Genomic DNA, 26,047 nt, shown 5'->3' with positions numbered 1-26,047 from the left:
TTCGTTGCCCTTTTTGTCACCACTGTCATTGGTCTCTTCATGAAAATTACCATGCCACATCCCACCTAGCCTCCCCTCTTGTACCAGTTTGTATGGTATGGACTATAAACCCATATTGACGTATAGTGTAGCTTGGTGTACCATACTAATTTGGTTGATAACCATTATAAAATGTAGTATTACTAACGTTAACTTAATTGATAACCAATGGTACATTAGTTTCTAGATCAGGTTTTTAATCCTTGGTTTGCCAAGCGAGATCCATGAATGACATTTTTGCTTCATAAGAAATTATATTTCTTTTCTTATGTAGGCTGTGAAAGCTGTTCATCAGACATCGAGAATAATCATGGTTCATAACTTCATATCCTTAAAAGAAATCAATTTGGAAAATTTTGAAATTCTGCCTTGATTTCTTTCAAATTAAGAGTTTTTTCCCCAACATTTGATTGTACTAAAACGTAGTAAATATTTCAGTTCCTTCAAAGCCTGAATAAGAATGTTACTATTTGCAAAGCAAGGGTTGAAACCTTTTCGATTGTAAGGCTTTTGTTCTCACCTACCGTAGACTTGATAAGTTAGCAAGTGTGAGAATGGTAGTAACCTAACCTATTTGCCATCAAAGCACTGTTAAGTGTTAACTATGTGTAACATGTCTTTTTTAGGCCTATTCTTTTGTTCATGGTTTCTGAAGGAGCAGTCAGCGAGATGATCTTGTGGTTATTGTATTTTTCTTGCAGTCGGATTTCTTTATTACATACATTTTGACAGATGGATTATCAGGATTTTCGTTGGAAATTCTGCAGCTTGGTTTGGTTACTTGGCATGTTGTGAGGACCTGTTTGTTTGGTCAAAGCATAGAGAATGATTCTTATCTTTTTGGGTTCCCTTACTACAGAGTTATTCCAATAGTTTCACTTGCAATATTGATCGGGATGGTGTATGCTGTCATTTCACCGCTGTTGCTTCCTTTCCTTATCATTTATTTCTTACTTGGTTATGCAGTTTATGTAAATCAGGTATGCTGTCTTTCCGAATATTTCCAAAAAGATGGCAACATATTTCCTGCTAGTAACCATCGGTACTGTGAATGCAATTGTTGCATCGCCTTTAATTCTTTATGTTTTCATATACTTTCTACATTGTTATACAGTATTTGAGTTAGCTCTTTGCTAGTCTTTTCATTCTTTTAGACTTTTCGTAAGGTATGACAATATTTGGCATCATGTTTGTGTTTATGCACATTTGCTCACATTGATAATCAGTTTTACTTTACAAAAAGTCATGTTCTTGCACCTCTTTCGGAGAGTCCTTAAGAAGACACACATCCTAGTACTTTCTTATACATGAGTGATATTTAGTTTTAATGCACTGCAAATATCTTTTTTAGTCCTTGTTATCAAAGATTCAGATAGATTGTTATCCATGCTCTTGATACAGCCACATTCTGCATTTGTCATTCTGGTGTGAGGATATATCTCGAGGCCTGTTTTCGAGACTCTTCATCAGAAATTATGGCCTATCTGAAGCTCTGTTGGTGGTCCATATGAATTGAAGCAGCCCCTTACTATGTTTAACATCTAAACTGTAAAGTGCTGCTTCAGATGTACATTAAATAAAAAGTTGCAAATTGTTAGGATTATCATGAGTCAGTTTTGATACATTTCTATGAAGGAAGGAAAAAGTCAATTTTTTTTCTTCAACTCTGATCGATTTGGACCAAGTTTTGAATTGTGCATTTGTTTGATCAAAGTGTGAAATTTGTTGGATTTGTTAAGGGGGAATTCATAGTCAACCATGTCAACTTTTCCATCATTATCTCCGTATGATCTACTTAAATTTACACAACAATTGATGAGTGCGCCAATATTTTGGAAGCAGTGTAGATCTTGAATGGGGTTTGATACTAAATTTATAGGAGCATCACTTCTATCGTTTACATTGAATGCCTTCTTTCTATTAAGGGGAGAAAGAGATAGAGGGAGATGAGATAAATTAAGGGGAGACAAAGAAGATGAGAGAATAAAGAAAAACTAGAGAAAATTCTCTTTAGATTAGTTGAGACTTGCTTTAGGAGCTACATCCATGATATATAGACTGCCAGGAGTGGGGACTTCTGTAACCTATTTAAGTATTCACACTATTTCGAAAATATTCCCTCAGGTGATGGCTTATTGACCTTGCCAACTTCTCCTGGCATTCGTGGGTGTTCGGCCATAACCAAAGGGTTGACAGCTGGTCGGCTCTCACCGTTGAATGCTGTCTATCTGCATTACAAAAGGGGTTTAAATCCTTGTCTCTTCCTTTTTGGTGAGATTGAATGGATTAGGACTAATATGAGAAATGGATTAACCTGAACTACTACAACTAGGAATGATCTCATTAACTTGTCAAACGTCGACCAAAGTGGATCTAATTTCTGCATGAGTTATAATAGACATCCATGAAGATGTCCAAGCATGCTCAACTTGCTGAGGAGGTGCTATAGGGTTTGACTCTTGCTTCCTGGATGCTCTGGGTAGTTTATACCGATATGCAAGATTTCCATAGCCTAATTGGGAAATTGCTGGGTCATCACAAAGAATTTATAATTGTGCCAGTGGGTAGAATAGTTAATAAGGGTACATGATTTTATGAATAGTAAATACCAGTTAGTTGACACTACTACATGCAAGGTAAAGATCTTTCTGTGCTAATAGTCCCATTGTTGTCTACTTGGGTGACACTATATGACATTACTGTTCTATTCTCCTCATAACTACCACAAGTATCATGGAGAAGTACATATCAACGAGTATTATTAAACAAACTCCTGAGACAGAGATGTATTACATCATCTAATTGTAATGAGTTACTAATAATAATCAATTGCTTATTGACTATCATGGATTTAGTGGTAATTTATGGTTGTGGTCTCATCACTTTTTGTATGGTTTGTTGGGGTTACATTTGTCTAATTCATTGGTATCAGTAATCTGTATATTTAATTTTGGATACTCCCCTTGCAGATGCAAGATGTGTATGATATCACTTATGATACATGTGGACAGTACTGGCCACACATTCATCACTATCTGTTCATCACCATTATTCTCATGCAAATTACCATGATTGGTATCTTTGGTTTGAAGTCTAAGCCGGGAGCTTCAGTTTCCACCATTTTACTCCTACTCATGACTATATTGTTCAATGAGTATTGCAAAATTCGATTTGTGCCGACATTTTGTCATTGCCCGATCAAGGTATTTTACATTAATGGTCATCGTGATGTCATCTTCCTGTTTAACTAACTTGAGCAATAATCATTGGTGGTTATATTCCAGTAAGTTTGATGCCAATCGTGCTCTTTATCCACTATGGGTGTCTTATTTATTGTAAGTTGCAAACTTGTCAAGTTAGTCATCATTCATCCCCTTTTCTGGGAGACCAATGATATTTAGATTGGTGTGGCTCATATTCTAGCACCACTCCAGGTGAAGTACTATGGCTTGTCCAGCAATCAGATGCTCTGTTTATTTTTCCTGGCAATACTGTTAGATGATTTCTGGTGCATCATCTCCTTGTTTTTTATTATGTTTGTGCATTTCATTACTTTTTCGATTCACTTTGAAATTGATGAAAACGTCCCCTCCAAGACAAGGTGGCTAATTGCCAAGGTTTTTCTTTATTGTTAAGATGTTTCTTTTCTTTTCCCAAAATTTTGGCCGATCAATCAGTAATTACTTTGTTGTACCCTGTTCTTCCGAACTAGAAGATGTTGATGTGAACATGAAAGTAATATTAGTTCAAGATCTTGGTAGCATCAACTTGTTTCTAGCATAAAATTTATTATCCATGTTTCAATATAGTTCTTCTTCTCAGGGTCTACTGTACCGCCCGATATGGGCGGTACGTACCGATCCGATAGGTTTTTGGTACGCGGACCGACGGTTACGGGTTCGAGTGTACTGTAGCACTGTAGCAGTGCTACAGTACTCGGTACACCTGGGTGTACCGGTACCGAGCCCAGGTCGAAATATCGGTACGGTACGGTATTGCAAACCTTGCTTCTTCCCCTTATGTTCTTATGAGACCATTCCTCGTTCCTATCACAAGTCCCTGTAGGAAACTTGGCTTGTTTTCTTTGAGAAGCTAAATTTCACAAATCTACTCGGCCGTCTGCTGCATACTGTCTTTCTCTCTCCATTTAAGCAATCATCTTATACCAATTAATGAGCATTCTCACCTGAGTTTTCATTTGCTGATAAAAACTGCTATGATCCATGTGAACTGGCTCCTTATTCGTTTCTGCTTGATCAATATGCGATTTGTCTTCAGGACAATTTAATTTATCTTCTAACATAAACGGAAAATGATTTATCTCCATTGGAAATATTTGACAGAATATGACAGAAATATAATCCGATTTACTACACTGTTTGGTTTGTGTGAATGCAATCTTATGGTACTTGTGCATGTACCTTACCATATTATATGGGTGTTCCAACGCAACTACTATCTGGTTGCACTAAAGCAGCTTCGGGTGATGGTTATCCTGACATGTGGTCTGCATTCTCAGGTTGCGAAGGAGAATGATGATTGTGATGAAGGGGAAGGTGAGCTCCAAGCCAACCAGGAGATTGCAATCGATGCTTACCACCCTCCTTGGATGCGCCCTGTGAGCTTTGCGGGAGATGCGGCTTACATGAAGCCCCTGGTTTCGTACTCTTGATGTTTTTGTTCCTTATCGCATTTCTTTTGGTCGTTCACAGTAACTGCATGTTCATTTTGGTAGGATTCTCTCATATATTTACTTATGGAACGGTACCAAGTGTTTGCTTCAAGATGATCAAAATCTAGATTTATCCTATTTGATTCGGTTTTACCTATTCACCAACTGGCATTCTAATTTCTGCTTTTGATTTGGTCAAATGTTTTTATTATTATTATTTATTTGTTGAGGGAGGTGAATGGTCGAGATGCCGGATGAAATGGGTCCGGCGAGCCCACCGCCGGTCGTACAGCAGTGGGATGCAGACACGTCGACTCCATAGGAACCCACCCCTGATCACCGTCCGTTGACGCCGCAGCCCTCATGGCCAACCTCGCCGACGACTTCTCGCCGCCGTCGTCCTCGTCGCCGTCCTCGTCTTCCTCCTCTGCCGCCTCCCTTTTCAAGAAGCCTTCCTCCTTCCTCCGCTCGTTCAGCTACCACCACCGCCACCCCGCCTCAAAGACCTCCTATAAGCGCTTCGCCGATGAGCCGAAGCGCCCCAAGGTAATCCTCTATTCTACCTCACTCCGCGGCGTCCGGCGCACCTTCGCGGACTGCTGCGCCGTCCGCGCTATCCTGCGCGGCTTCCACGTCGCCGTGGACGAGCGCGACGTCTCCATGGACGTCTCGTACCGCTGCGAGCTGCAGCGCTTGCTCGGAAAGGGCCCGCCGTTCTCGCTGCCCCAGGTGTTCATCGGGAACAGGTGGCTCGGAGGGGCCGACGAGGTCCGGCAGTGTCATGACGCCGGTGAGCTCGGGAGAATGCTCGAGGGGGTCGTGGCTCAGGACCCTGCTTTCGTCTGCGGCGGCTGTGGCGGTGTGCGTTTCGTGCTGTGCTCAACCTGCCATGGTAGCCGGAAGGTGTTCGTCCAGGAGGAAGGCAGCGTGCGACGTTGCGACGCGTGCAACGAGAATGGATTGTTACGGTGCCCTCATTGCTGTTCATGAATTCCGCCACTCGTAATTCGGCAACGACGGAGGGCTTCTTCTGATTCCGTTCCATCTTCTTTCGGATGGAATCAGTGGGTCGCTCGAGAGGAATCGTGCCAATTAAGATGTAGCTCGATGGTGTAGTTGAAATGCCATGTGTTTGTTTTATTGGATGGTTGAATGTGTAGTGGATTTATATCCTCTTCTGCGACAATGTTCTATGAGATGTGGTCTTCTAAGATACTTGACAATTAAGAGAGGTGTGTTTAATTCATTAAACTGAGCCCAATATGTACATGTTGCAATTTATTCAGCCTTCGCAGTAAAAAGAAGACGCAACAAAGTTTTACCTCTTGAAAGGTCAACAAACAAATGCATGCAGTTAGGAACTCGCATGTAGATGATGTATCCTTTAAAGGTTTAAGCTTGTAGATGTAGTAATAATGGTGATCAAAAAATTTAAAACAAGTGGTCCTATAATTCAAAACTTGTACTCGTTATATATTTCCGTGAGGGAAGCTTTAATCCTACAGTTTAGCTATAATTCCTATAGTTTACATTTATTATGTAAATCAAACATGATTCATTTAGTTATAATCTCTACAGTTTCAATGTTTTCTTTTCATCCACTTTACGTCCCAAAAAAAAAAAGTCAGCATTGGCATAAAGAAAATTAATCCTGTCACACCTAACTAGTTTTTATTCACATTTCTTTTTACTAATATTAGTTCATCCTCGAATAAAATATTAAGGTATTACATATCTTATGCATATCATATAGATTCCTCTGAATGTATAGTTTTACTTTTTTATGTATATAAAATTTTATTTTAATTTTTAGAAAATGTCCTTGGTTTTAAGAAATTTTTGGTAGAACATTCTCATTTTCGAAATTTTTTGTACAACACATTTTTTTATATAAAAAAATATTTTACCCTTGCATCTTCACCCATGGTCGCTTGCACTTTCGTCGATGGCCACCTTCATCCTAATCGCTTGCACCTTTGCATAGGTCGATTATATTTAGATCATTAGTCTCCTACGCCTCTACCATTAGTTATCTTGAGCTTGAACCCTTAGGCGAAGATGACGAAAGAGAGGACATGATGGTTGATATCGAATGTGTCCGAGGCCTTTGCCTTCTTTAGTTAAGGTCTTTGACTTTATAAGAGGTGACGAAGGTTACCCCCACTATTTAGGGGTCGATGCATAAAGGTAGTTAATAGTGGGTCCGCGAGATCTTTGGATTATGTCACGAGTGAAAAACCTAAGGGTAAAATCATTTTTTTACGAAAAAAAACGCTTTGCAAATATTTTTTTTTAAGGGAGTGCCCTACGATTATTTATCAAAACTAGATTTTTTTTTCAAAAATATATCCTAAAGATATTATATATATATTACTTAATTATAATAAGAAACCACTGATAGGAAGCAGCAATATCTGCATTAGGTTCTGCGATCGATGTAGACAGCCTATGAAGTGTGCAGTTGTCAGAGGCGCATGCATGCTACATTGGATGCCTTGTCCTATCCCACCATCTCATCATTCATAGAACAATAATAACATATATGCATGAAGATACAGTTGGTGGCGTCTCTGATTCGGTCTCTATTTTTATACGAGCATAAACGATGGAGACAGCCGAGAGCAGATGGGATGGCATGGAATATTGTCATCCAAATGCTTTTTATCACCTGCACTCATCTTGAGGTAATTGGATAAAGACGAATGCGTTGGCGTTTCACAGAGCGAGGGAGAGAGGAAGAGCGAGAGATGGATGGGTGGTGGCTTTGCTTGGGATCCAATTCAATGATAGAGTAAAAGCCTTCGGATCTTCGCTTTCCGAGAGGTGAGATTTTGGTGGGTTGGAAGGTGGTGTTTCACTGCTGGATGCCGGAAGACTTGGGAAGGTGAAGAGAAGAGAAGACAAGAGACCCTCTCGACCAAACAAGACGCCAACTTCGGCTTATTCTACACCCGGTTCCTGTCATCTTCATCGCTCGCTAAGAGCGTGGCGGTGTCGTCGGAAGAAAGGAAGACAACAATGGCTGTCGCTGCGGAGGAGGCACAGTTTCATGTACTTGCTGTGGATGACAGCCTCATTGACAGGAAGCTCATCGAGAGGCTCCTCAAGACCTCATCATCCTGCCAAGGTAACGACGACACTCCTTGATAGAGTGGAGCGAGAGGGGGGGGGGGGATCTAAAGGCATGTGTTGGTGCTTCAGTTACCACAGTGGATTCCGGGAGCAAGGCTCTGCAAATGTTGGGTCTGAGAGAGGATGAGGAAAGCACATCACCTGTCCCAGCAGATAAGAACGTGAGATCTAGATGATCCCTTGATTGTTTGCGGCATGGATTTCCTTATCCTGATGAGATTTAGATGGTGGTTTTGGTTGTAGAAGATTGAGGTGAACTTGGTCATGACAGATTATTGTATGCCTGGGATGACAGGGTATGATCTGCTCAAGAAGATTAAGGTGATAATGATGGCTGTTCGATCTCTCTCTTCCTAACTATGTTTCAATGTTTTTATGAGTTTGCATTGGTGTCAGGGATCATCATCCTTGAAGAACATTCCAGTTGTGATCATGTCCTCTGAGAATGTGCCATCCCGGACCACCAGGTAAAAAACATGAATCGACTGCTCGTTTACTACATGGATTCTATTCTATCAAGTTCTTGCATGAGATATATCACCATAAAAATGACTAGGAAGATTCAAGTGCGGATATTGACCATTCAATGTCGGAATCAAGAAAACTGCATATCCTTCTCATTAGATGTCGGAACTCGACGAAGGGAAAGCTCAGAATCTTTCAATCTTCCTCTCCTTGTAATTGCTAGACTTGCTTAATATTCTGGAGTTGATGCAATCCATAAAGTGGAAGTGTTTCGATGTGCCCCTACCAAACAGATGCTTGGAGGGAGGAGCAGAGGAGTTCTTCCTCAAACCAATAAAACTCTCAGACATGACGAGGCTCACACCTTATCTTCCAAAGGGGAAGTTGCAAGACCAACAGCGAGAAAGCAGCAACGACAACAATTACAGCAACAAAAGCAAGGATTTTTGCCTGAGAAGACAAGGCCGAGACTCTCCGGTAATAGCTTGACGGAGGGGCAAAAGAGAGTGTGTGTCTATATATATATATATATATATATTCTAATTTGAATCAATTGTCATGATTTAAAAAAATAAATTAATTTATGTTGTAATAGTTTATGATGGTGTTCAATATGGATATATTAGAAGTTTTGAATTGATTGTCCTAACTAGCATGAACTCACATAACAAAAAATCTAACGTGTAACCCAGTTTTAAGTAGCTTGATAGTAAAGCTAATCAAAGATATATTAGTATAAAATATGTAATATGTTATATTAAATATGAAAATAATTTTTTATGTCGAAATCAAATAAAATTAAATCTGATTTTACAATGCGTATCTTTTCATATCATCTAAAAAAAGATCTTTGTGTGATTTGTAAAAATATCGTCTTTAGATCTAAGATCGTTATCAATCTAAAAGAGATATTATAATATTTCAATTGAATCATCTATTGAGAATCTCTATCATCAAGAACATCCCTTAAGGAATCATATTTTAATATGAACTTCTTTTCTATTGATCAATATGTTTTATCAGTATCCAATTAGTTATATTATATATCTTATCTAATCATAAAATTTAACAAATTACTATATAATTAATTAAAATCAAATTATAAGTTAATAACGATGTAAAAGAATTTATGACTTTTTTTGAGGAAAAATCATCAATGATATATGAAAAATAATAATAATAATAATAATAATTGCAGGTCGAAAAACTGTTGAAATGAATTTTTGCCTATTAAAAAACACTTGCTTTTGAAACTTTTTAACATTTCTCGGAACTCTTATAACCTTAATTAACGCGTAATGAATAAGCAACGAGTACTGTTGTGTGTTACGAGTTGCAAGTCGTTACTTGTTCTTTGTGTTGTTATTTGTTGACCTAAGTGAGAGTCGGTGAGATTATTTGTAGTTGGGGATCTTTTGTCCCGCTTTAACTCTTTGTAGTAAATAGAGACCTTTTACCATAAATTATCATAAAGATCGATTAAACATAAGATGAATGTATATAAAAAATATTGATATGTTCTTTAATCATTTTAATATTTTACATCGTATAATGTTTAACCCCATGCATGATAATTTAAATCAGCTTCGATTTAGACTTTATGAATTAAAAATACACAAATCTATCATTATATGTGTTCATTAAAGTTGTTGTTACATAGGACCTAAGTTCAAGTCCAAATATGATATGTTATTTGATGTAATAGAAATTTCTTCTAATTTTTAAAAAATATCTACTAAAAAAAAGAGACTAAACACAAAGAATTTAATGTGAATGGTGTTATGGTAAAAATGACAAATGGTAAAAGAAAAAATAAAAATGAAGGGCATAAATAAATGCCTTTAATGATAAAATAAAATTGTATAAATTGGAAGGCTTAGAACTCAAAGAACTCCATTAGGATTGTTTTCTTAGGTGATGTTATGATTTTTCTAAAGTCAAATTTGAAATGTTCCTTCGTTTATTTTGCAATACCTGACTTATTGTTGGGTCGACAACCCATATTCAGCCCACAGCTCACCCCTTCTTAACCCAATTCTAATTTATATTATATTAGGGGGTGCGGTGATTATAAAAAGAGGTAGAAAAAGACAACAACGTGGTAGTTTATTGTAGCTACGGGAGTCTAAAGAAAATGAGGAGAACAAGACAGAAAATGAAGAGAAAGAAAGGGAAAAAGACAATGACAACACAGAGAAAGTGTTCTCAATCATGTAGTAGTGCTTTCATTAGATCAGATCTACAGTAGATTCTTACTATGATTACTTGGGGAGAATTAGGGAGGATTTATATATTGTATACAGTGACGTAATCCTTGTATCATAGTTATTCTCTTGTGATTGTTACTAGGGTTTTGGGCAAGAGATTAAGATTTGTATATTCATTATTCTTATAGTGGATTATCTCTAGTTTGCTCCGTAATTTTTATCCTTTATATTGGAGGGGTTTTCCACTTATATCTCGGTGTTATATTTGATTATGATTTCATTTAATTCCGCTGTGTATTATAGCCTACTAGTATTTATTCATATACAAAAATTTTATTTCATTTTATATCCCATCAACTATCTTAATCTTTTAATTCCGAGGAGAACTCTGACATAAATTATGATTTCATTAATTTTAACTACTAAATCAAATTTAAATAGATTCACGTTCAAACCCTATAATTGATAGGGTATAGAGTAATCCTTGGCTTCAATACGAGGGTTGGATGGTTTTTCTAGAGAATATTTATTTTCTCAAATAATATTTTCTCTTTTTTTTAATATAGTATCCTTAATTTATAAAATATTCAAATTATCCCTCGTAAGTTTCGATCTATTTTTGACATGACATAATATTTTGATAATCATAATAAAAGATACTTTGAAAGCTACTTATAATAAACATTATAAATAAATTAAATACAATTAAAATATATTAAAAAAATGATGATATATCATATTACGAAATAAAATAAATATTTATGATAGTTTAAAAATAACATCACTTAAATAAAAAAAATTAATTGATCATAATGTGATGATCACCATAATAAAAATACGGTAAACAAATCAAATAATAATAATAATAATAATATAATTAATTAAGAGATAATTAATTTATTTTTTAAATTAAAAAATATAAAAATAAAAATAAAAATAAAAAAAAGAAGGTACCAATTGGGAAGAGGTATTTTCTAGAAAAAATGCCCCTCCATCTGTTTTTAAGTATTAATTTCATCTCATTATTCCTCACCCCTCTCCCCCTCCCTCTCCCGCTCCCTATCGATCGACGTACTCACCGTGGAGCTCCGAGGTCAGGGTTTCTTCCTTCTCCCTCTTCCGAAACCCTAGCGGTTCACTACTTCGAGATCTAAGGTACGATCATCTAATCTTTCTTCTATCACTCTTCTGATCTCTCGTTCTATTCGCCGTTTGCGATGGGTTCGGGAAACCCTAATCCGTTCCCTTGCGATCGCGAAATCTTGCAGAGAACAGTGTCCTTGTCGAAAATTGCCAGGCTGCATCTCGAAGCCTAACCTTTTTCTCCGGTTCCAACACGAGATGGGCGGACGAGCGGTGGTCTCCGATGAGGAAGGTCCGAAATTGCATCTCGTTCGATGTGATTTCGTGTGTCTTAATCAAGTGACTTTCTTAGTTCCTCATCTTTGAGTTTTTTTTTCTTTTTTTTCGTTGCGTGCAGATGAGGTCGAAGAGGATGAGGAAGAACGAGCCATGGAGCAGGACGCTGATGACGTTGGTGATGGGGGCAACGATGATGAGGAGGAAGAAGAAGGTACAGTTGGGATTTCGACTGATCTTTTTCTCCTGTGGTGGTCAGAGGCCCTAGTTTTTTGGGTGATTGGGGTAACAGTCTTTTTAGCGTGTAATAAGTTGTTTTTTCTGTCAGCAGAAGAGGGGCAGGATGAGTACGAGCAAGATGGATTTATAGTGGACGATGTGGAAGAGGAGGAAGCAGAGGAAGAAGAGGAGGAGGAAAAACAGGAGAGTGACGAGGAGAGACATAGAAAAAGGAAGAAGAAGAGAAGGTAATGCATCTTGACTTCCCTTGTGGCTTTTTTTAATAGGTGAAATCCTCTTCATATTTATAGCTGTATGATCTGCACTTCAGGGATTCAGAGAAAAATTACGTTCTTGATGAGGATGATTATGAGTTACTTCAAGACAACAACATAACCGGATTCCGTCGACCTCAACCAGTATGTCTCCTGACCTTGCTTCTCACTGTTAAGACCCTTGGGGATTTTTGTGTGTTTCCTCCTCAAACATGGCTATGACTTGTTTGAGTTGTTATTGGGTAATCGCATGTAGAGTAGCAAATTTAAGCGATTGAAGAAGGCTGGAAGGGACAATGAAGTGGAGCGGTCTGGGTTTTCAGATGATGAAGAATTTGATAGGGACAGTCGTGGTGGCCGAACAGCTGAAGAAAAACTTAAGCGTAGCTTGTTTGGAGATGACGAAGGTAATCAACTCGTGTAATTGAAGAGATGATTAGTTTGTGGAAATTAACTATCCTTCTCTTTCATCATACAGTGGTGCCATTAGAGGATATCGCTGAGGAAGAAGAGCAGCCCGAAGAAGAAGAAGAAGCGGACATTATTGGGGAGGAAGATGAAATGGCAGATTTTATCGTGGATGAAGAAGATGTTGATGAGACTGGTGCTGTTGTAAGGTCTGAAGAGATACCTCTCCTCGAACTTTTCAATATGCTCCGTTGCCACGTTTACTGTTCTCTTAACTATTTTGACCATTGAATGACTTCTTATAGAAAGAAAAAGCCCAAGAAAAAGATGTCACGCCAAGCCCCAGGAGTTTCATCATCTGCTTTGCAAGAAGCCCATGAAATATTTGGTGATGTTGATGAGCTTCTAATGCTACGGAAGCAAGGCCTTGCAGCTGTTTCTGCTGATGGCAGTTGGAGTGAGAAGAGACTGGAGGATGAGTTTGAACCTTTTATTCTCTCAGAGAAGTATATGACCCCAAAGGATGACATTATCCGAGAAACAGATGTGCCTGAGAGAATTCAGGTAATAACACAATTCATCATCTGTTTATAAAATTTAAGATGTAGCATATGGTAGGTGGACTTGTAAATTACGAAATATCTCTTGGTGTTGGTATATTCTTTTCCCTTGCAGGTGTCTGAGGACAAAACTGGGTCACCTCCGACCGATGATAAAAGCATAGAAGACGAGAGTACGTGGATATACAGCCAACTTACTAGTGGTGGTATTTCTCCTCTAGTTGGTTATGATCAAATAGTCAAAGAGATAAATAAGGAGGAAATTGGAAATGTCTTGACAATGATGCATGTGCAGAAGCTTGATGTAGGGACTTCTTTGATGTATTCAAATATGTTTATTAAGGTTTTATAAGGATATTGATCAGTAATTGCTGTTGTTTCTCAGATTCCTTTCATTAGCATGTACCGCAAGGAGTTATGTCACAGTCTTTTGAAAGATCCTGATGCCAACATGGCAGATATTGAAGAAACGCCGAAGATGAAGTGGCATAAGGTACTTAAATTCTCCTCTACTAAATCCTAGTAAGTCTGTTGCATAATTTTCTTTGGTGGTGGGTGGGCTATAGCATATTCTGTGGAGCAATCTCAATTTTCCTAGTAAACCTATTGTATAACTTTTTTTTATAAAGAAATTATAGTGGGTGAGTAAAACATATTCTTAAAAGCAGTCTCAATTGTCTTCAGGTGCTCTGGGCTGTTCAGACATTGGACAGAAAATGGTTGTTGCTTCAGAAGAGGAAAAGTGCCCTCCATTCCTACTATAACAAACGCTTTGAAGAGGAAGCTCGAAGAATTGATAATGAAATGAGACTTGCATTAAATCAACAACTTTTCAAATCAATTACGGAAGCCCTGAAGGATGCAAGATCAGAGAGAGAGGTTGATGATATTGATGCCAAGTTCAATTTGCATTTTCCTCCAGGTGAAGTTGATACAGAGGATGTTCAATTTAAGAGACCAAAGCGGAAATCATTGTACAGTAGTTTCCACAAAGCTGGTCTCTGGGAGGTTGCTAACAAATTTGGTGCTAATTCTGAGCAGTTTGGGCTGCTTCTCTCATTAGAAAAGGTGAGTTTTATTCTGGTTTTATTTTGCCCAAGAAGTTAAAAAATGTTATTAGTTTTTAAGAAATAGTCAACGTTCATAGAATTGGTGATTTGCCTTTGGTATCACTCACTAGTATACATACTGGGGCTGTATATGTGGTATGTTTCGAGCCTCTAGCCTGTTGTTTCTGGTGAGTTTTTGCTCATTGTCATACTAGGAATTAATGTTCTGAATGCTGTTTTACCTTTTTATCAGATATCAGATGAATTTGAAGATGCAAAAGAAACTCCTGAAGAAATTGCAGCAAATTTTACATGTGCTTTGTTTGAAACACCACAAGATGTGCTTAAAGGTGCTCGGCACATGGTATGTGTGTTCTGTATTCATCTTTTTCTTCTTAAAGATTCTGTGTGGATGTAATGTTCTTAGTCTCAAGTTTTATTGATCTTGTCGCAACTTTGACTTTGTTTTCTTGCAGGCAGCAGTGGAGATTGGATGTGAGCCAAATGTTAGAAGACATGTGCGCAGTATCTTTATGGAGAAGGCTGTCGTGTCAACAAGTCCTACTCCTGAGGGAAATATGGCAATTGATTCCTATCATCAGCTTGCAGGTGTCAAGTGGCTCCGCAATAAGCCGTTATCCGAGTTTGTGGATGCTCAATGGCTACTTATCCAAAAAGGTGAAGAAGAGAAGCTGCTTAAGGTCACGATCAAATTACCAGAAGATATCCAAAAGAAATTGTTAAGTGATGCTTCCGAGTATTATCTGAGTGAGCGTGTCAGTAGATCTGCTCAGCTTTGGAACGAGCAACGGAAGATGATATTGGACGACTCATTTCTCACCCTTATTCTTCCATCAATGGCAAAGGAAGCTCAATCACTATTGACTGCTAGGGCCAAGAGTTGGCTTCTTATGGAATATGGAAGACAGTTGTGGAATAAAGTCTCTGTTGCCCCTTTCAAGCGGAAGGATGCAGACAATGATCCGGAGGATGAATCTGAATCAAGGGTAATGGCTTGCTGTTGGGGACCTGGGAAGCCTGCAACTACAATTGTTATGTTGGACTCGGCAGGAGAAATGGTGGATGTGCTGTATGCTGGTTCTGTTAGTGTTCGATCCCAGGCTGTTGCTGATCAACAGAGAAAGAAAAATGACCATCAAAGGCTTCTGAAGTTCATGACAGATCATCAACCTCATGCTGTCTGTGTGGGAGCAGCAAATATGGCCTGCAGACAACTGAAGGATGACATTTATGAAGTATGTGCTGTGTTTCTTTCCTTTTATTATGTTCCGTATACCATTGAAGTCACCGGGCACCTGGGCGCTTGCCTAGGTCCCAGTGGAGGCCCGAGCGCCCTCCTGGTTTAACTCAGTCCAGGTTGAGCCTGAGTCAAACCAAATGAACGCAAGTGAACTGGTTCAAATGAACCAGTTATCTGTCGCACGAAACCCTTCTTCTCGCACACGAGAAGAACCCTAACGCAGAACCCTCTTTCCCGTTTCTGCACTGCAGCAGCATCTCCCTCCGGAGGCTGCAGCGACGCTTTTATCCAGCGGCAGTGGCGGCTGTTTCTTCTTGCTGTAATGAACAGCAGCTGCCCCGCTGCCTCCCGTCTTGCCTGTAGTGAACAGCAGCTGCCCCTTCCTCTGTGAACAGCTGCAATTATTGGAAGAGGAGGAAGAAGAGGAATATAAATCACCTACAGAGGAAGATGGTGACAAGATTGAAAATGATGAACTGGATTTTAATATATCTTTAATTTTGTTTTATTCTGTCATTTTTGTTATTGATATAGACAATGTAGTTTGGTACTTTAAATGAATGCAAGTTTGATGTATTATTTTAGTTTTAGTTTATTTTTATTAATCATGATATATAATTTTAAATTATAATATTTAAGAGCGCCTTGCTTCGCTCGAGCAACGCTCTTTGGGCACTTTGGGTCCATGGCACCTTTTGGTGCCTAGCACTTTTGACTACACTGCCATATACATCTTTTTTTATATTCTTGATTGCAACTTTGCACTTTAGTTTATTAGGTTTGCTATTTGCACTTAAGTAACAGAGCTTCTGAAGGGTGACATTTATGAAGTGCGTGCTGTGTTTCTTTCCCTTTTTTATGTTCCATATACATCTTTTTTTTGTTGGAATTTTTGGTTGCAGTGATTTAAAAAGCGCTAGGCGCTAAAAGACGCTATGGTCCAAAAACGCCTAGCGCTCACCCGAGCGAAGCGAGGTGCTAAAATATAAAAATATATAATATAATTAATAAATATAATTATTTAAAATTTTAAATTAAAATATGCTATTAAATTAAGAAAATCTAAAATACAAAATCACAATGTCACATTAACAAAAAGTTTTAAAATTCAAAACAATAAAATTTTATATTAAAGTCATTCATCATAATCAATATTATCGTCATTTTCACATAAATCATCTTCATTGAATCTTTTTTTTTATGCCATTGGAGACTCAATTGAGTTGCTCTGTACACTTGTCATTTATCTTAAAACCTAGCAATGATTTCAAATAAATAAAAATTAACAGTATTAAAAATTAAAATAATATATTATTAATCTTTTAATAGTATTAAAAATTAATAATTTCAAATAAACCTAATAATATTAACAGTATATAATATACTGTTAACAGTATACTGTATACTGTTAACAGAAGGAGAAGAAGGAAGTGTAAGGGGGTGCTGAGCCTGCTGACTGAGAAAAGAGGAAGCGATAGCGGAGTGTAAGGAGGCAGCGGCGAGCAGCGGGAGGCGCAACGACAACGAGGGTTAGGGTTGGGTTGTCACTGATATCAGTTTTAGTTGGTTCGATTGAACCAACTAACCATCGGAGACCGAACTAGGACCAAACCAGACCTAAAATCCTGGTTCGGTCGCCTTGGTTAACCCAGGCGCTCGCCCGAAGCGCCCAGCGCCTGGGCTCGGGCGAGCGCCCAGGCGGCGCCTTTTTGAAGCGCGTCGCCTGGAAGATTAGCGAGGTGCTCGGACCTCGCCTCGCCTCGTCTGAGCGCCTAGGCGAGCACCCGAGTGCCTTTTTAAATCGCTGCTTGGTTGCAACTTTTGCACTTTAGTTCATTAGTTTTGTTGTTTGCTGTATATGAAATTCTGTAGCTTCTGAAACTGTGGCCTAAGATGCAATTACTGATACTTCTATCCAGCTTTGATTTCTCAATATCTGCATATTTATACTAAGCTGGTTAAGATACTGATAAGAGTATCATTACTTGTTATTTTCCTGTTGTGTTCAACTTTAGTTGTCCATGTCAAATACAAGCAGCGTCTTATTGAAGTAATAAGCTTTTTTCTTCTCTTGTGGTTTGTGCTCAATTTTGGTTTCTGACTTTACTTCAAAATTTTACCATTTGTTAACATATGATGACTACTTTGCAGTAAGACCATTTTTTTGGCTGTGTTCAAATTAGGTGTCAGTTGGTTGCCAAAATTGTAGTACGTACTATATATTTCTGTTTAGGCCTTAGTTCAAAAGAAAATATTGGAGGAAAGATGTGGAGAATGGATCTTTGGGAGTTCAAGAAGCATGATTGTCAGCCTGAATGGAATTACTAGGTTATGGATTTTGTCTAAGGATTGGTAAGGTATCAAGAACTTCGTGAAAAATGGTTCTGCAAGGAATTTGTGTTTGATATGTAAGAGAATGATTTTCTTTTTCACTTTGGGGCCTATTGGGAAGTAAACAGATCGACCAAGTTGTACCAAAAGGTAAGCCTACACCTGTAGCACAGTACAGGTATCTTGTTTTTAGAATCTTGTAGCGATCCATGTTTTCTTTTTTCTGTCTCTCTTTTGCTTTTTTTGTCCAAAGTCTGAAACCAAGCAACTGCTGGGTAAGCTCATTATTCTGGACTTACTAGCAGGGAACATACTGACGTTATGGTTACCATGCATTAAGCCTGTAGCTTGATGTCACATCAGGTTTTTAAATTCTGGCAACTATTTGGGTTTCTTACATCCTAACAGTTGGCAATCTTTCTCTCTGCTTCTCTCTTTTTCTGTTGCCTCCTCTTCCACTTCGTCGTGTCGCTGCCACTGCCTCCTTGCTGGGTCGACGTTGTCCCCTCGTCAAGATTGTCACCTCCTTATGCCAGTACTTGTCCTTGTCTGCCTCCTCTCTTCCTCTTCATCTGCCTCCTCCTGATCCCCTCCTCTTCTCCTCCTCTGCCCATATACCCTCCTCTTTTCTCTGTGTTTTTTTTTCTCTGGTCTGGGTGGTACTGACTCATATTGAGTGTCGGACACTGCTCTTATGAGTTACCATATGAGTTTGGACACCAGCCGGTATCAGTATTGGACTGAGATTTTAATACATGGGTTTTAGATGCATCTTACACCACTAGCGAAGTCCTTGGAGAAGCAATAGGTGCAACAATGCTCAAAAGAAAAATCCAGTACCAAGGAATTGATGTTGGATGATGAAATAATTCAGTTTAGGTTCTAATGATCAGGAATGCCACATCCTCTAATTCTTGGAAGACATGCTCAACTTAATACCTCTTTTTCCATTGATTGCTGACATATAGTCTACTTTCTACTGTGGACTGCTGATATATAATCTACTACGGCTTCATGCTACAAATACTCCAATTTATACAGCTTATAATGGCATGCAATTTGGATGATATGAAGTAACTTGAATAAAATTACTATGTAATGCCTCAGAAAACATGTTGATTGTGAATGGATGACAAAGAATGGTTGTTTTGTAGTTTATAATTTTCTGTTTTTGGGAATGAATTGATTAATTCAATAGTGAATGCTGCATATATTACTTTCTGAATACAATTATAACTTTACAAGTAATCATGCATTTTTAAGAATATTAAAGACTACTTGGTTCATGCATATACAATTGAAGAAATATATATCCACTTGATGACTGTTTGATGGATATTAGTTATTCTGAGAATTTATTAGGACCTAAGACTTCCCATATGTTATGTTTTGTAGGTTATTTTCAAGATAGTGGAAGATCATCCAAAAGATGTCAGCCAGGATCTAGAATATTTCAGTATTGTCTTCGGGGATGAATCCTTGCCTCGCCTATATGAGAATTCAAGAATTTCTTCGGATCAACTCCCTGGTCAACCAGGTAAAGGTTATTTTATTTGAATAATATACTAATTTTATTCTTGATCCTTCTGATGTAGTTTTCCTTGAAGGTATTGTGAAACGTGCCGTGGCTCTTGGTCGATATCTGCAAAACCCTTTGGCGATGGTTGCTACACTCTGTGGACCAGGGAAAGAGATTCTATCTTGGAAACTTTGTCCCCTGGAACATTTTCTTACACCAGACGAGAAGTATGAGGTTGTTGAGCAGGTTATGATTGATGCAACCAACCAGGTTGGTGTGGATATAAATCTAGCTGCAAGTCATGAATGGCTTTTTGCTCCTTTACAGTTCATTTCTGGTCTTGGACCACGGAAAGCATCTGCTTTGCAAAAAGCATTTGTTAGGGCCGGATCCATTTTTAATCGTAAGGAGATACCTATGGGAAAGATTCTTAGAAAGAAAGTTTTCATTAATGCTGTTGGATTTTTGCGTGTTTGCCGGAGTGGGGCAGCTTCTGCTAGCAGTCACATTATGGACCTTCTGGATGACACAAGAATTCATCCAGAGTCGTATGATCTAGCAAAGAATCTGGCCAAGGATGTTTATGCTGAAGATGTTCCGAATGAACCTAACGATATGGATGATGATGTACAAGAGATGGCAATCGAACATGTGAGGGAGAGGCCACATATGCTTAAAGTGCTCGACATCAATGAGTATGCCAAAAGCATTTTTAATCAGTATGGGACCAACAAAAGGGAGACCCTGTATGATATAAAGATGGAGCTTCTACATGGTTTCCAGGATTGGCGGACACCTTTCAAAGAACCTGGTGCAGAGGAGGAGTTTGCTATGCTCTCTGGTGAAACGGATGATACCATTTCAGAAGGGAGAATTGTTCAGGTCACAGTGCGCCATGTACAAGAAAATCGTATCATTTGTGCTTTTGATTCTGGTTTGAAAGGGATGATTTTCTCTGATGATTTCTCAGACGACGGATATGATCCTGAGAAGGTACATGAAGGTGATATACTTACCTGCAAGATTAAGCAGATCAATAAGAATAGACTTGTGGTTTACCTGACAACCAAGGCTAGTGATTTGAGGAGAAGACCTTACAATATTCGTAATCGTGATCCTTATTACCATGAGGATGAGATCAGTTTGCAGAGTGAGATGGAGAAGGCCCGAAAGGACAAGGAACGTGCAAAGAAACATTTCAAACCAAGGATGATTGTTCATCCCCGTTTCCAGAATTTGACAGCTGATGAAACAATGGAGGTGTGTTTTTTTGACAAGTTGCACCCCTGATGGAATTCAGTATTGCCTCTTACTTAATGCCCTCATATTTTGAGACTAACTTTTAAAATCATTTATTGCAACAGTACCTATCTGATAAGGAACCTGGTGAGAGCATTATCCGACCCAGTTCTAAAGGGCCTTCATTTTTGACATTGACACTGAAAGTTTTTGATGGAGTATATGCTCATAAAGAAATAGTGGAAGGTGGAAAAGATCACAAAAATATTACCAGCTTACTTCGACTGGGAAAGACATTGACAATTGATAAAGATACATTTGAAGATCTTGATGAAGTTAGTGCACATATATATTATTATATTTTAATTGCATTTGCAGTTTTTCAGTTCTCAGTAATGATTATCCTTGAAGCATATTGTTTAATATTATGAAACACACTAGAGAACATATTAAACATTGTAGTAAGAGATTTTGAAATTGTTTGGTTTTATAAAATGACACAAAATCACCATGCTTCATGGATAACAGTTATCATAAGTTTTTTTTGTATGTATTGCTTGAAAACTCAGTATTTCCTATTTCAGCTTGTATTATATAGCATCTAAATTAAATATTTCATGAGACCATTTCTACTATTTATGCATTTTTCATTATATATTGCAATTGTTGAAAGCTTGCCAAGTGTTATGAAAGAGTACACAGTTTCAATTTTAATATGGACTAAGTAATATGATTTTGACTTTTTTTAAAAGCTCAGGAAAAGGTGCTTAGATTAAATATTTGCAAGTGATAAACTGTTTAATTAACCTACTTTTAGAGGTTTCCCACAGAACTTGTAAAAATAATACAAAATGCAATTGAAGGGTATTTTTCTGACTTCACTCCTTGGTCAAAGTGAAATCTTTTTAGGTACTTATATATATATTTTTAACATTCTTTAAAAGTAAAGCTAAGACGGTATATCAAATCTTTTTCCAGAGTATGAAATAAATCCTCTTAAAGCTTTTCTCTTTCTCTCATTTCAAACTTTCTAACCGGTAGTGGAAAGGACAAAATCATAATTGTTGTATTTTGCACTTATATATGTACGATAAGTGTTAGGCTAACTTTTTTTCACAGAACGAAATAAAGATTTATTACGTTGAAGCTCTATTACATCCCATACCATACTCTTCTGATTGTTTGGATTTTCTGTATTTTTTCAACTTTACATTTTTTTTTTGTTGCCAGAATTTAAGTTTTGGTAATTTGTTACAGTTCTCATCTTAATCATGTTGATTGTCTATATATGATTGCTTAACAAAGAGGGATTTAATGCACAAGTCTTTTGATTCTATTAATAAACATTTAGGTGAGTTGACATCTCTCAAGTGGCATGTTGTTTCTTGACTTCCAGGTTATGGATAGATATGTTGATCCATTGGTCGCTCACCTGAAAATTATGCTTTCTTATCGCAAATTCAGAAAAGGAACAAAGATGGAAGTTGACGATTTGTTGAGAGCAGAGAAGGCAGTAAATCCAATGAGGATAGTCTATTGTTTTGGGATTTCTCATGAACATCCAGGGACATTCATTTTATCCTATATCAGAAGTTCAAATCCACATCATGAGTATATTGGGTTGTATCCAAAAGGTTTTAGGTTTCGGAAAAAGGATTTTGATGACATTGATCGCCTGGTGGCTTATTTTCAGAAGAACATAGACAAACCACCACCTGATGCTGGCCCATCTTTACGAACACTTGCTGCAATGGTACCAATCAAAAGCCCTGCATGGGTTTCCTCTAGTGGGGGATCTGTAGGCAGTGCCTCAGCAGGCAGTAATGATGGCTGGAGAGGTCATGCAAATTCAGACCGGGAAAGATCTTCCACGCCTGGTTCGAGAACAGGTATGTGATAAAATATTATAATTGAAATGTGTTGTTCTCAAAGCTGAGTAAGGTTGTTTGTTATTATTTTTGTGTCAATATAATTGTCAGTGCTATTAATCTTGTATCACCGTTTCTCACCAACCATGCTTTTGAAAATAAAAAAATTGTTGTGTTTTTTACCTGTCAATTTAATTGTCTCATTGTTACTAATATTGTATTACCGTCTCTTACCAAGTTCATGTTTTGAAAAACTAAATACACTCCTGATGAGCTATCTGAAAGAATTTGAACTTCACTATTTCCTTTAAAATTTTGTTATCTATCAAAGAACATGTCAGCTACCTTTTGATAATTACTTTTTTTGTCTGTGTTATCCATCTCGGGGATTGTCCTTTTGTAGCATGATTGTGCTGATATCTTTTTGGCATGGTATGATGCTGACTGGTACGGATGTTCAGTTTGGTTTTGCATATTGTGACAATTTTGAATTAAACAGGCCCCTTGTTCTTAGCTGTCTGAAACTAAAACTGTTCCTAAAATCATTGAAAACCAAAGTCAAATCAAATTGAGATTTTTGGTTTGGTTATGTCTAGTTCATTGAATTCTATAAATAATTGTTCTTACATTTCGTGTATTCTCCTGTGGCTCGCCCCAAGTAGCTGTGTTTTCATTGATAAAGTCCATTATCGTTATAGTTGTGTCTCATACTATATTGGATAAGAAAACTAAATGGTACTATGATTGCTTTACCATAAGAAGTAAAAGTAGCCATACTATATTGATTTCTCATGCTATATGTGGAATTGTTTAATTACGATGCTGGGAAGAAATATTGTTGGAGTTGAACAGAGTAAATTGGATATCCAGCAAATAGCTTACTAAATCTCAAATGAACTGATTTTATATGTTTATTTATGAATATAAATTTAGTTGACACTTAAATTGGCTTTGATGAGAATCCCCAAAAGGAGTCAAATAACTAATACTTGGTCATTCCATATTAAAACAGGGTTTGAGTTGACATTGATCTTACGTATGAAGATTCATCAGATCCATTTTAAATGCATTTCATTGTCATGGATCAGTAGTGATGGCTGGTTTATTATGTGGTTTTGCCATGAAAATTGTTGAGCAATGGGCTAGAATTTGGCCAGATTTAAAATGAATTTCTTGCAAATTAGTAAAATGGCTTAAAAACCTTTATTGCTAGTATTCATGTAGAATATTTTGTGCTGTGGTGGTCCTTCCACAATTCAGGGAGAAACATCTTATGATGACACCTACAGGGCCAAACTTTAACATTAGTATTTAATCAGTTGTAAGGTTGTTTGTCCTAATTCTTCTGTCCAACAAGCAGAAGAGGGGAACACGTGGTGTGGCTGAGTGATGACTGGCACAAGTGTCAGGTGTCTTGTTTCCTGGACATTGCATCTCCTTGACAGTGTTTGTTTGAATGTGCTAGTTTGATGAAGTTCATTTGTTTAACTGAAGTCATGTTGGCATGTAAATTTTGGTTACCAACATATCTTTTCTGGTAAATATGCCTTGTTGCTGGCAGCATTTAATTGCAATTCTCATCCTGTGTTGTTTTTCTGACCAGGTGACAGATTTGACTCTAGGAGCATTGGCAGTCGAGATGTTCATCCAAGTGGGCTTCCTCGTCCAGGCCGAGGGCATGGGCGAGGGCATGGCAGAGGAAATAATTTGGTCAGTGGGGGCCACGATTCTGGTTATGGTGCTACAAAATGGGGTTCAAATGAAAACAATGGCTTGAGCACATTTCCTGGTGCCAAAGTTCAGAATTCCCCTGGCAGGGACCCTTGGGGCTGGGGCAGTGGGGGCAGTGGTGGTGGACAGGGTGGGAGCAACACTGGTGGTAGTACCGGTGGTGGGGATTGGGGAAGTGGCTATGCTGATAGAGGCAGTGACAAATGGGGTGGGGGTGGCAGCAAGAGTGGTTGGGGCGAAGGTGGCAGTGGAGGTAGTAGCTGGGGGACAGGAGGCAATGTTGGTGGCAGAGAGGTCAGGGCTGGCTTGGGGGGAGTTGGAAACGGTGGTACTGGTCCTGGCTGGGGTGGGAATAGCGGTGGCGGTGGCAGCAGCACAGGTGGCTGGGGTGGAGGCACTAGCTTTGGCGGTTTGACCGAGGAATTAGCAAATCCCAATGGCTCAGGCAGTTCAAACACTGGATTTGGTGCTTCAGCTCCGGGATGGGGTGATTCTAGGAGATCAGTAGCATCTCAACCCGATACTGGAGACGGTACGAGTGGAGGAAATGGAGTTGGATGGTAACTCAGGAGCTGGGCAATTTTTGATATTTGACCCTAATGGAAGTGGAAACTACAAGGTGTAGATTATCATTTGGACCAATCGAGCAAAAACCATCTTACCTATTATTCACTTGGCTCGTGTTAGCTTTCATGGTTTAGGTTGTATATTATGACAGGCCCCGCTATAGCATCAAATCTGTTCTAGTCTTTTACTATATCTGTTGTTTAGGCCCTTTCAAATTAACAGAAATGTATCTGTTATGAGAAAATAAGCTTAAATTAAACAATCGAGTCTCGGGATAATCGTTGGTTTTCTTTTTAAACTGTCACATTGGCTGATGCACCACAGATGCTGATCGGTTCGGCCTGTAGAACTTTTGCCTGTTTATTAGTTTTTTTGTGCAGTTTGAAATTTTGGTTTCAGCCGAAAAGAAAGGCCATGTGATTTCTTTACTGTAGCATAGCTCCGTGAGTTCAATTTTTTTTTTATCGCTGTGCAAAGAAAAAAAAGTATAAATGTGCTATTCTTGCATTTTTTTTCTCATGCGTGTTAATGGATTAAAATGAATCTGTTTTATTTCTCAGTTAACATGTTTTTGTGTAATGCAAGCATGTGGAGATCATTTTTCCACGGTTGTATTGTTGCACAGAAAAAACAAAATTGTTATTATTTCTTTGCCATCGTATTATTGTGTGATAGAATAAAGTTTGTGCAGTTTCAACCGTCGGATTGCAGTGTGAAATAAGAAAATTTTAGGTCATTTCGTTGCTCGGACAGCGTTGCGTGAGAATAAAAGAACAATTTCAACGTTTTTTCATTTGCATTTTTTGTGTTAAAGGAGAATGTTTGTGTCATTTTATGATGATGTTATGGTGCACAAAATTTTGCAGTTGAATGGAGAAAGTTGGTACAATTTTTAACGTTGTGCGAAATGAGAAGGGCATTGTTTACTGGAAAAAAACCCTCAACTATTGATTTTTTTTATCGGTTGATGTCATCGGTATTAGGAAGTATCCTTTAGACTTTTTTAGTTAAATTATTACTAGGTCGAAAAATTTTAGTTTTAATAATTGATTATTATAATTTTTTTTTAGAAAAGAGAATAAATAAATCGATCATCCTATAATCCTATCTTATTGATCAAAGTTGCAACTCATTATAGTATCGATT

At 38.0% G+C, this 26,047-nt stretch overlaps 4 protein-coding genes across 7 annotated transcripts in view; all 4 read left to right on the top strand.

The window, feature by feature from the left end:
• LOC135652654 (CSC1-like protein At3g54510) overlaps positions 1-5,080 on the top strand; it is a 31,591-nt gene extending 26,511 nt beyond the window's left edge. For both annotated transcript variants that reach the window (XM_065173750.1, XM_065173749.1), the window contains 4 exons: positions 741-1,019; positions 3,009-3,242; positions 4,559-4,696; positions 4,942-5,080. In XM_065173750.1, coding sequence (XP_065029822.1) covers positions 741-1,019; positions 3,009-3,242; positions 4,559-4,696; positions 4,942-5,061 — 771 coding nt within the window. In that variant the 3' untranslated portion in view covers positions 5,062-5,080. The remainder of the gene's footprint in view (positions 1-740; positions 1,020-3,008; positions 3,243-4,558; positions 4,697-4,941) is intronic.
• On the top strand, positions 5,075-5,884 carry LOC103971581 (uncharacterized protein At5g39865-like). The gene has a single exon (XM_009385637.3). The coding sequence runs from the start codon at positions 5,075-5,077 to the stop codon at positions 5,699-5,701; it is 627 nt and encodes a 208-aa protein (XP_009383912.2). The 3' UTR covers positions 5,702-5,884.
• Positions 5,885-7,422: 1,538 nt separating this feature from the next.
• LOC103971554 (two-component response regulator ORR9) lies at positions 7,423-8,944 on the top strand. 3 transcript variants are annotated; one of them, XM_009385608.3, is made up of 5 exons: positions 7,423-7,838; positions 7,913-8,004; positions 8,090-8,164; positions 8,240-8,310; positions 8,602-8,944. In XM_009385608.3, the coding sequence occupies exons 1-5, from the start codon at positions 7,730-7,732 to the stop codon at positions 8,795-8,797; spliced, it is 543 nt and encodes a 180-aa protein (XP_009383883.2). In that variant the 5' UTR covers positions 7,423-7,729; the 3' UTR covers positions 8,798-8,944. The 3 variants fall into 3 exon arrangements, with proteins under 3 accessions (XP_009383883.2, XP_009383882.2, XP_065029370.1); XM_009385607.3 differs by having other exon boundaries at positions 8,087-8,164; XM_065173298.1 differs by having other exon boundaries at positions 7,590-7,838; positions 8,087-8,164; positions 8,400-8,674.
• Positions 8,945-11,537: 2,593 nt separating this feature from the next.
• Positions 11,538-25,191, top strand: LOC135652406 (transcription elongation factor SPT6 homolog). Its single transcript, XM_065173297.1, has 18 exons — positions 11,538-11,670; positions 11,784-11,890; positions 11,996-12,088; positions 12,206-12,341; positions 12,425-12,512; positions 12,625-12,775; positions 12,847-12,985; positions 13,082-13,340; positions 13,452-13,640; positions 13,722-13,829; positions 14,021-14,404; positions 14,639-14,749; positions 14,862-15,641; positions 19,373-19,514; positions 19,585-20,756; positions 20,861-21,070; positions 22,132-22,624; positions 24,207-25,191. Exons 2-18 carry the CDS (start codon positions 11,857-11,859, stop codon positions 24,896-24,898), a joined length of 5,181 nt encoding a protein of 1,726 aa, XP_065029369.1. The 5' UTR covers positions 11,538-11,670; positions 11,784-11,856; the 3' UTR covers positions 24,899-25,191.
• The last annotated feature ends 856 nt before the right edge of the window (positions 25,192-26,047 follow it).

This window comes from Musa acuminata, chromosome BXJ3-11 (assembly GCF_036884655.1).
Source record: "Musa acuminata AAA Group cultivar baxijiao chromosome BXJ3-11, Cavendish_Baxijiao_AAA, whole genome shotgun sequence".
Taxonomy (NCBI): domain Eukaryota; kingdom Viridiplantae; phylum Streptophyta; class Magnoliopsida; order Zingiberales; family Musaceae; genus Musa; species Musa acuminata.
Note: the sequence above shows the minus strand (reverse complement) of the source record. Positions and strands in the feature narration are given on the sequence as shown.

Coding starts and splice junctions, on each gene's coding strand:
- LOC103971581 (XM_009385637.3), top strand. CDS start 5,075: ATGGCCAACCTCGCCGACGACTTCTCGCCGCCGTCGTCCTCGTCGCCG.
- LOC103971554 (XM_009385607.3), top strand. CDS start 7,730: ATGGCTGTCGCTGCGGAGGAGGCACAGTTTCATGTACTTGCTGTGGAT. Junction 7,839..7,912: donor GACCTCATCATCCTGCCAAG/GTAACGACGACA, acceptor TTGGTGCTTCAG/TTACCACAGTGGATTCCGGG. Junction 8,165..8,239: donor ATCTGCTCAAGAAGATTAAG/GTGATAATGATG, acceptor CATTGGTGTCAG/GGATCATCATCCTTGAAGAA.
- LOC135652406 (XM_065173297.1), top strand. CDS start 11,857: ATGGGCGGACGAGCGGTGGTCTCCGATGAGGAAG. Junction 11,891..11,995: donor GGTGGTCTCCGATGAGGAAG/GTCCGAAATTGC, acceptor CGTTGCGTGCAG/ATGAGGTCGAAGAGGATGAG. Junction 20,757..20,860: donor CAGCTGATGAAACAATGGAG/GTGTGTTTTTTT, acceptor TTATTGCAACAG/TACCTATCTGATAAGGAACC.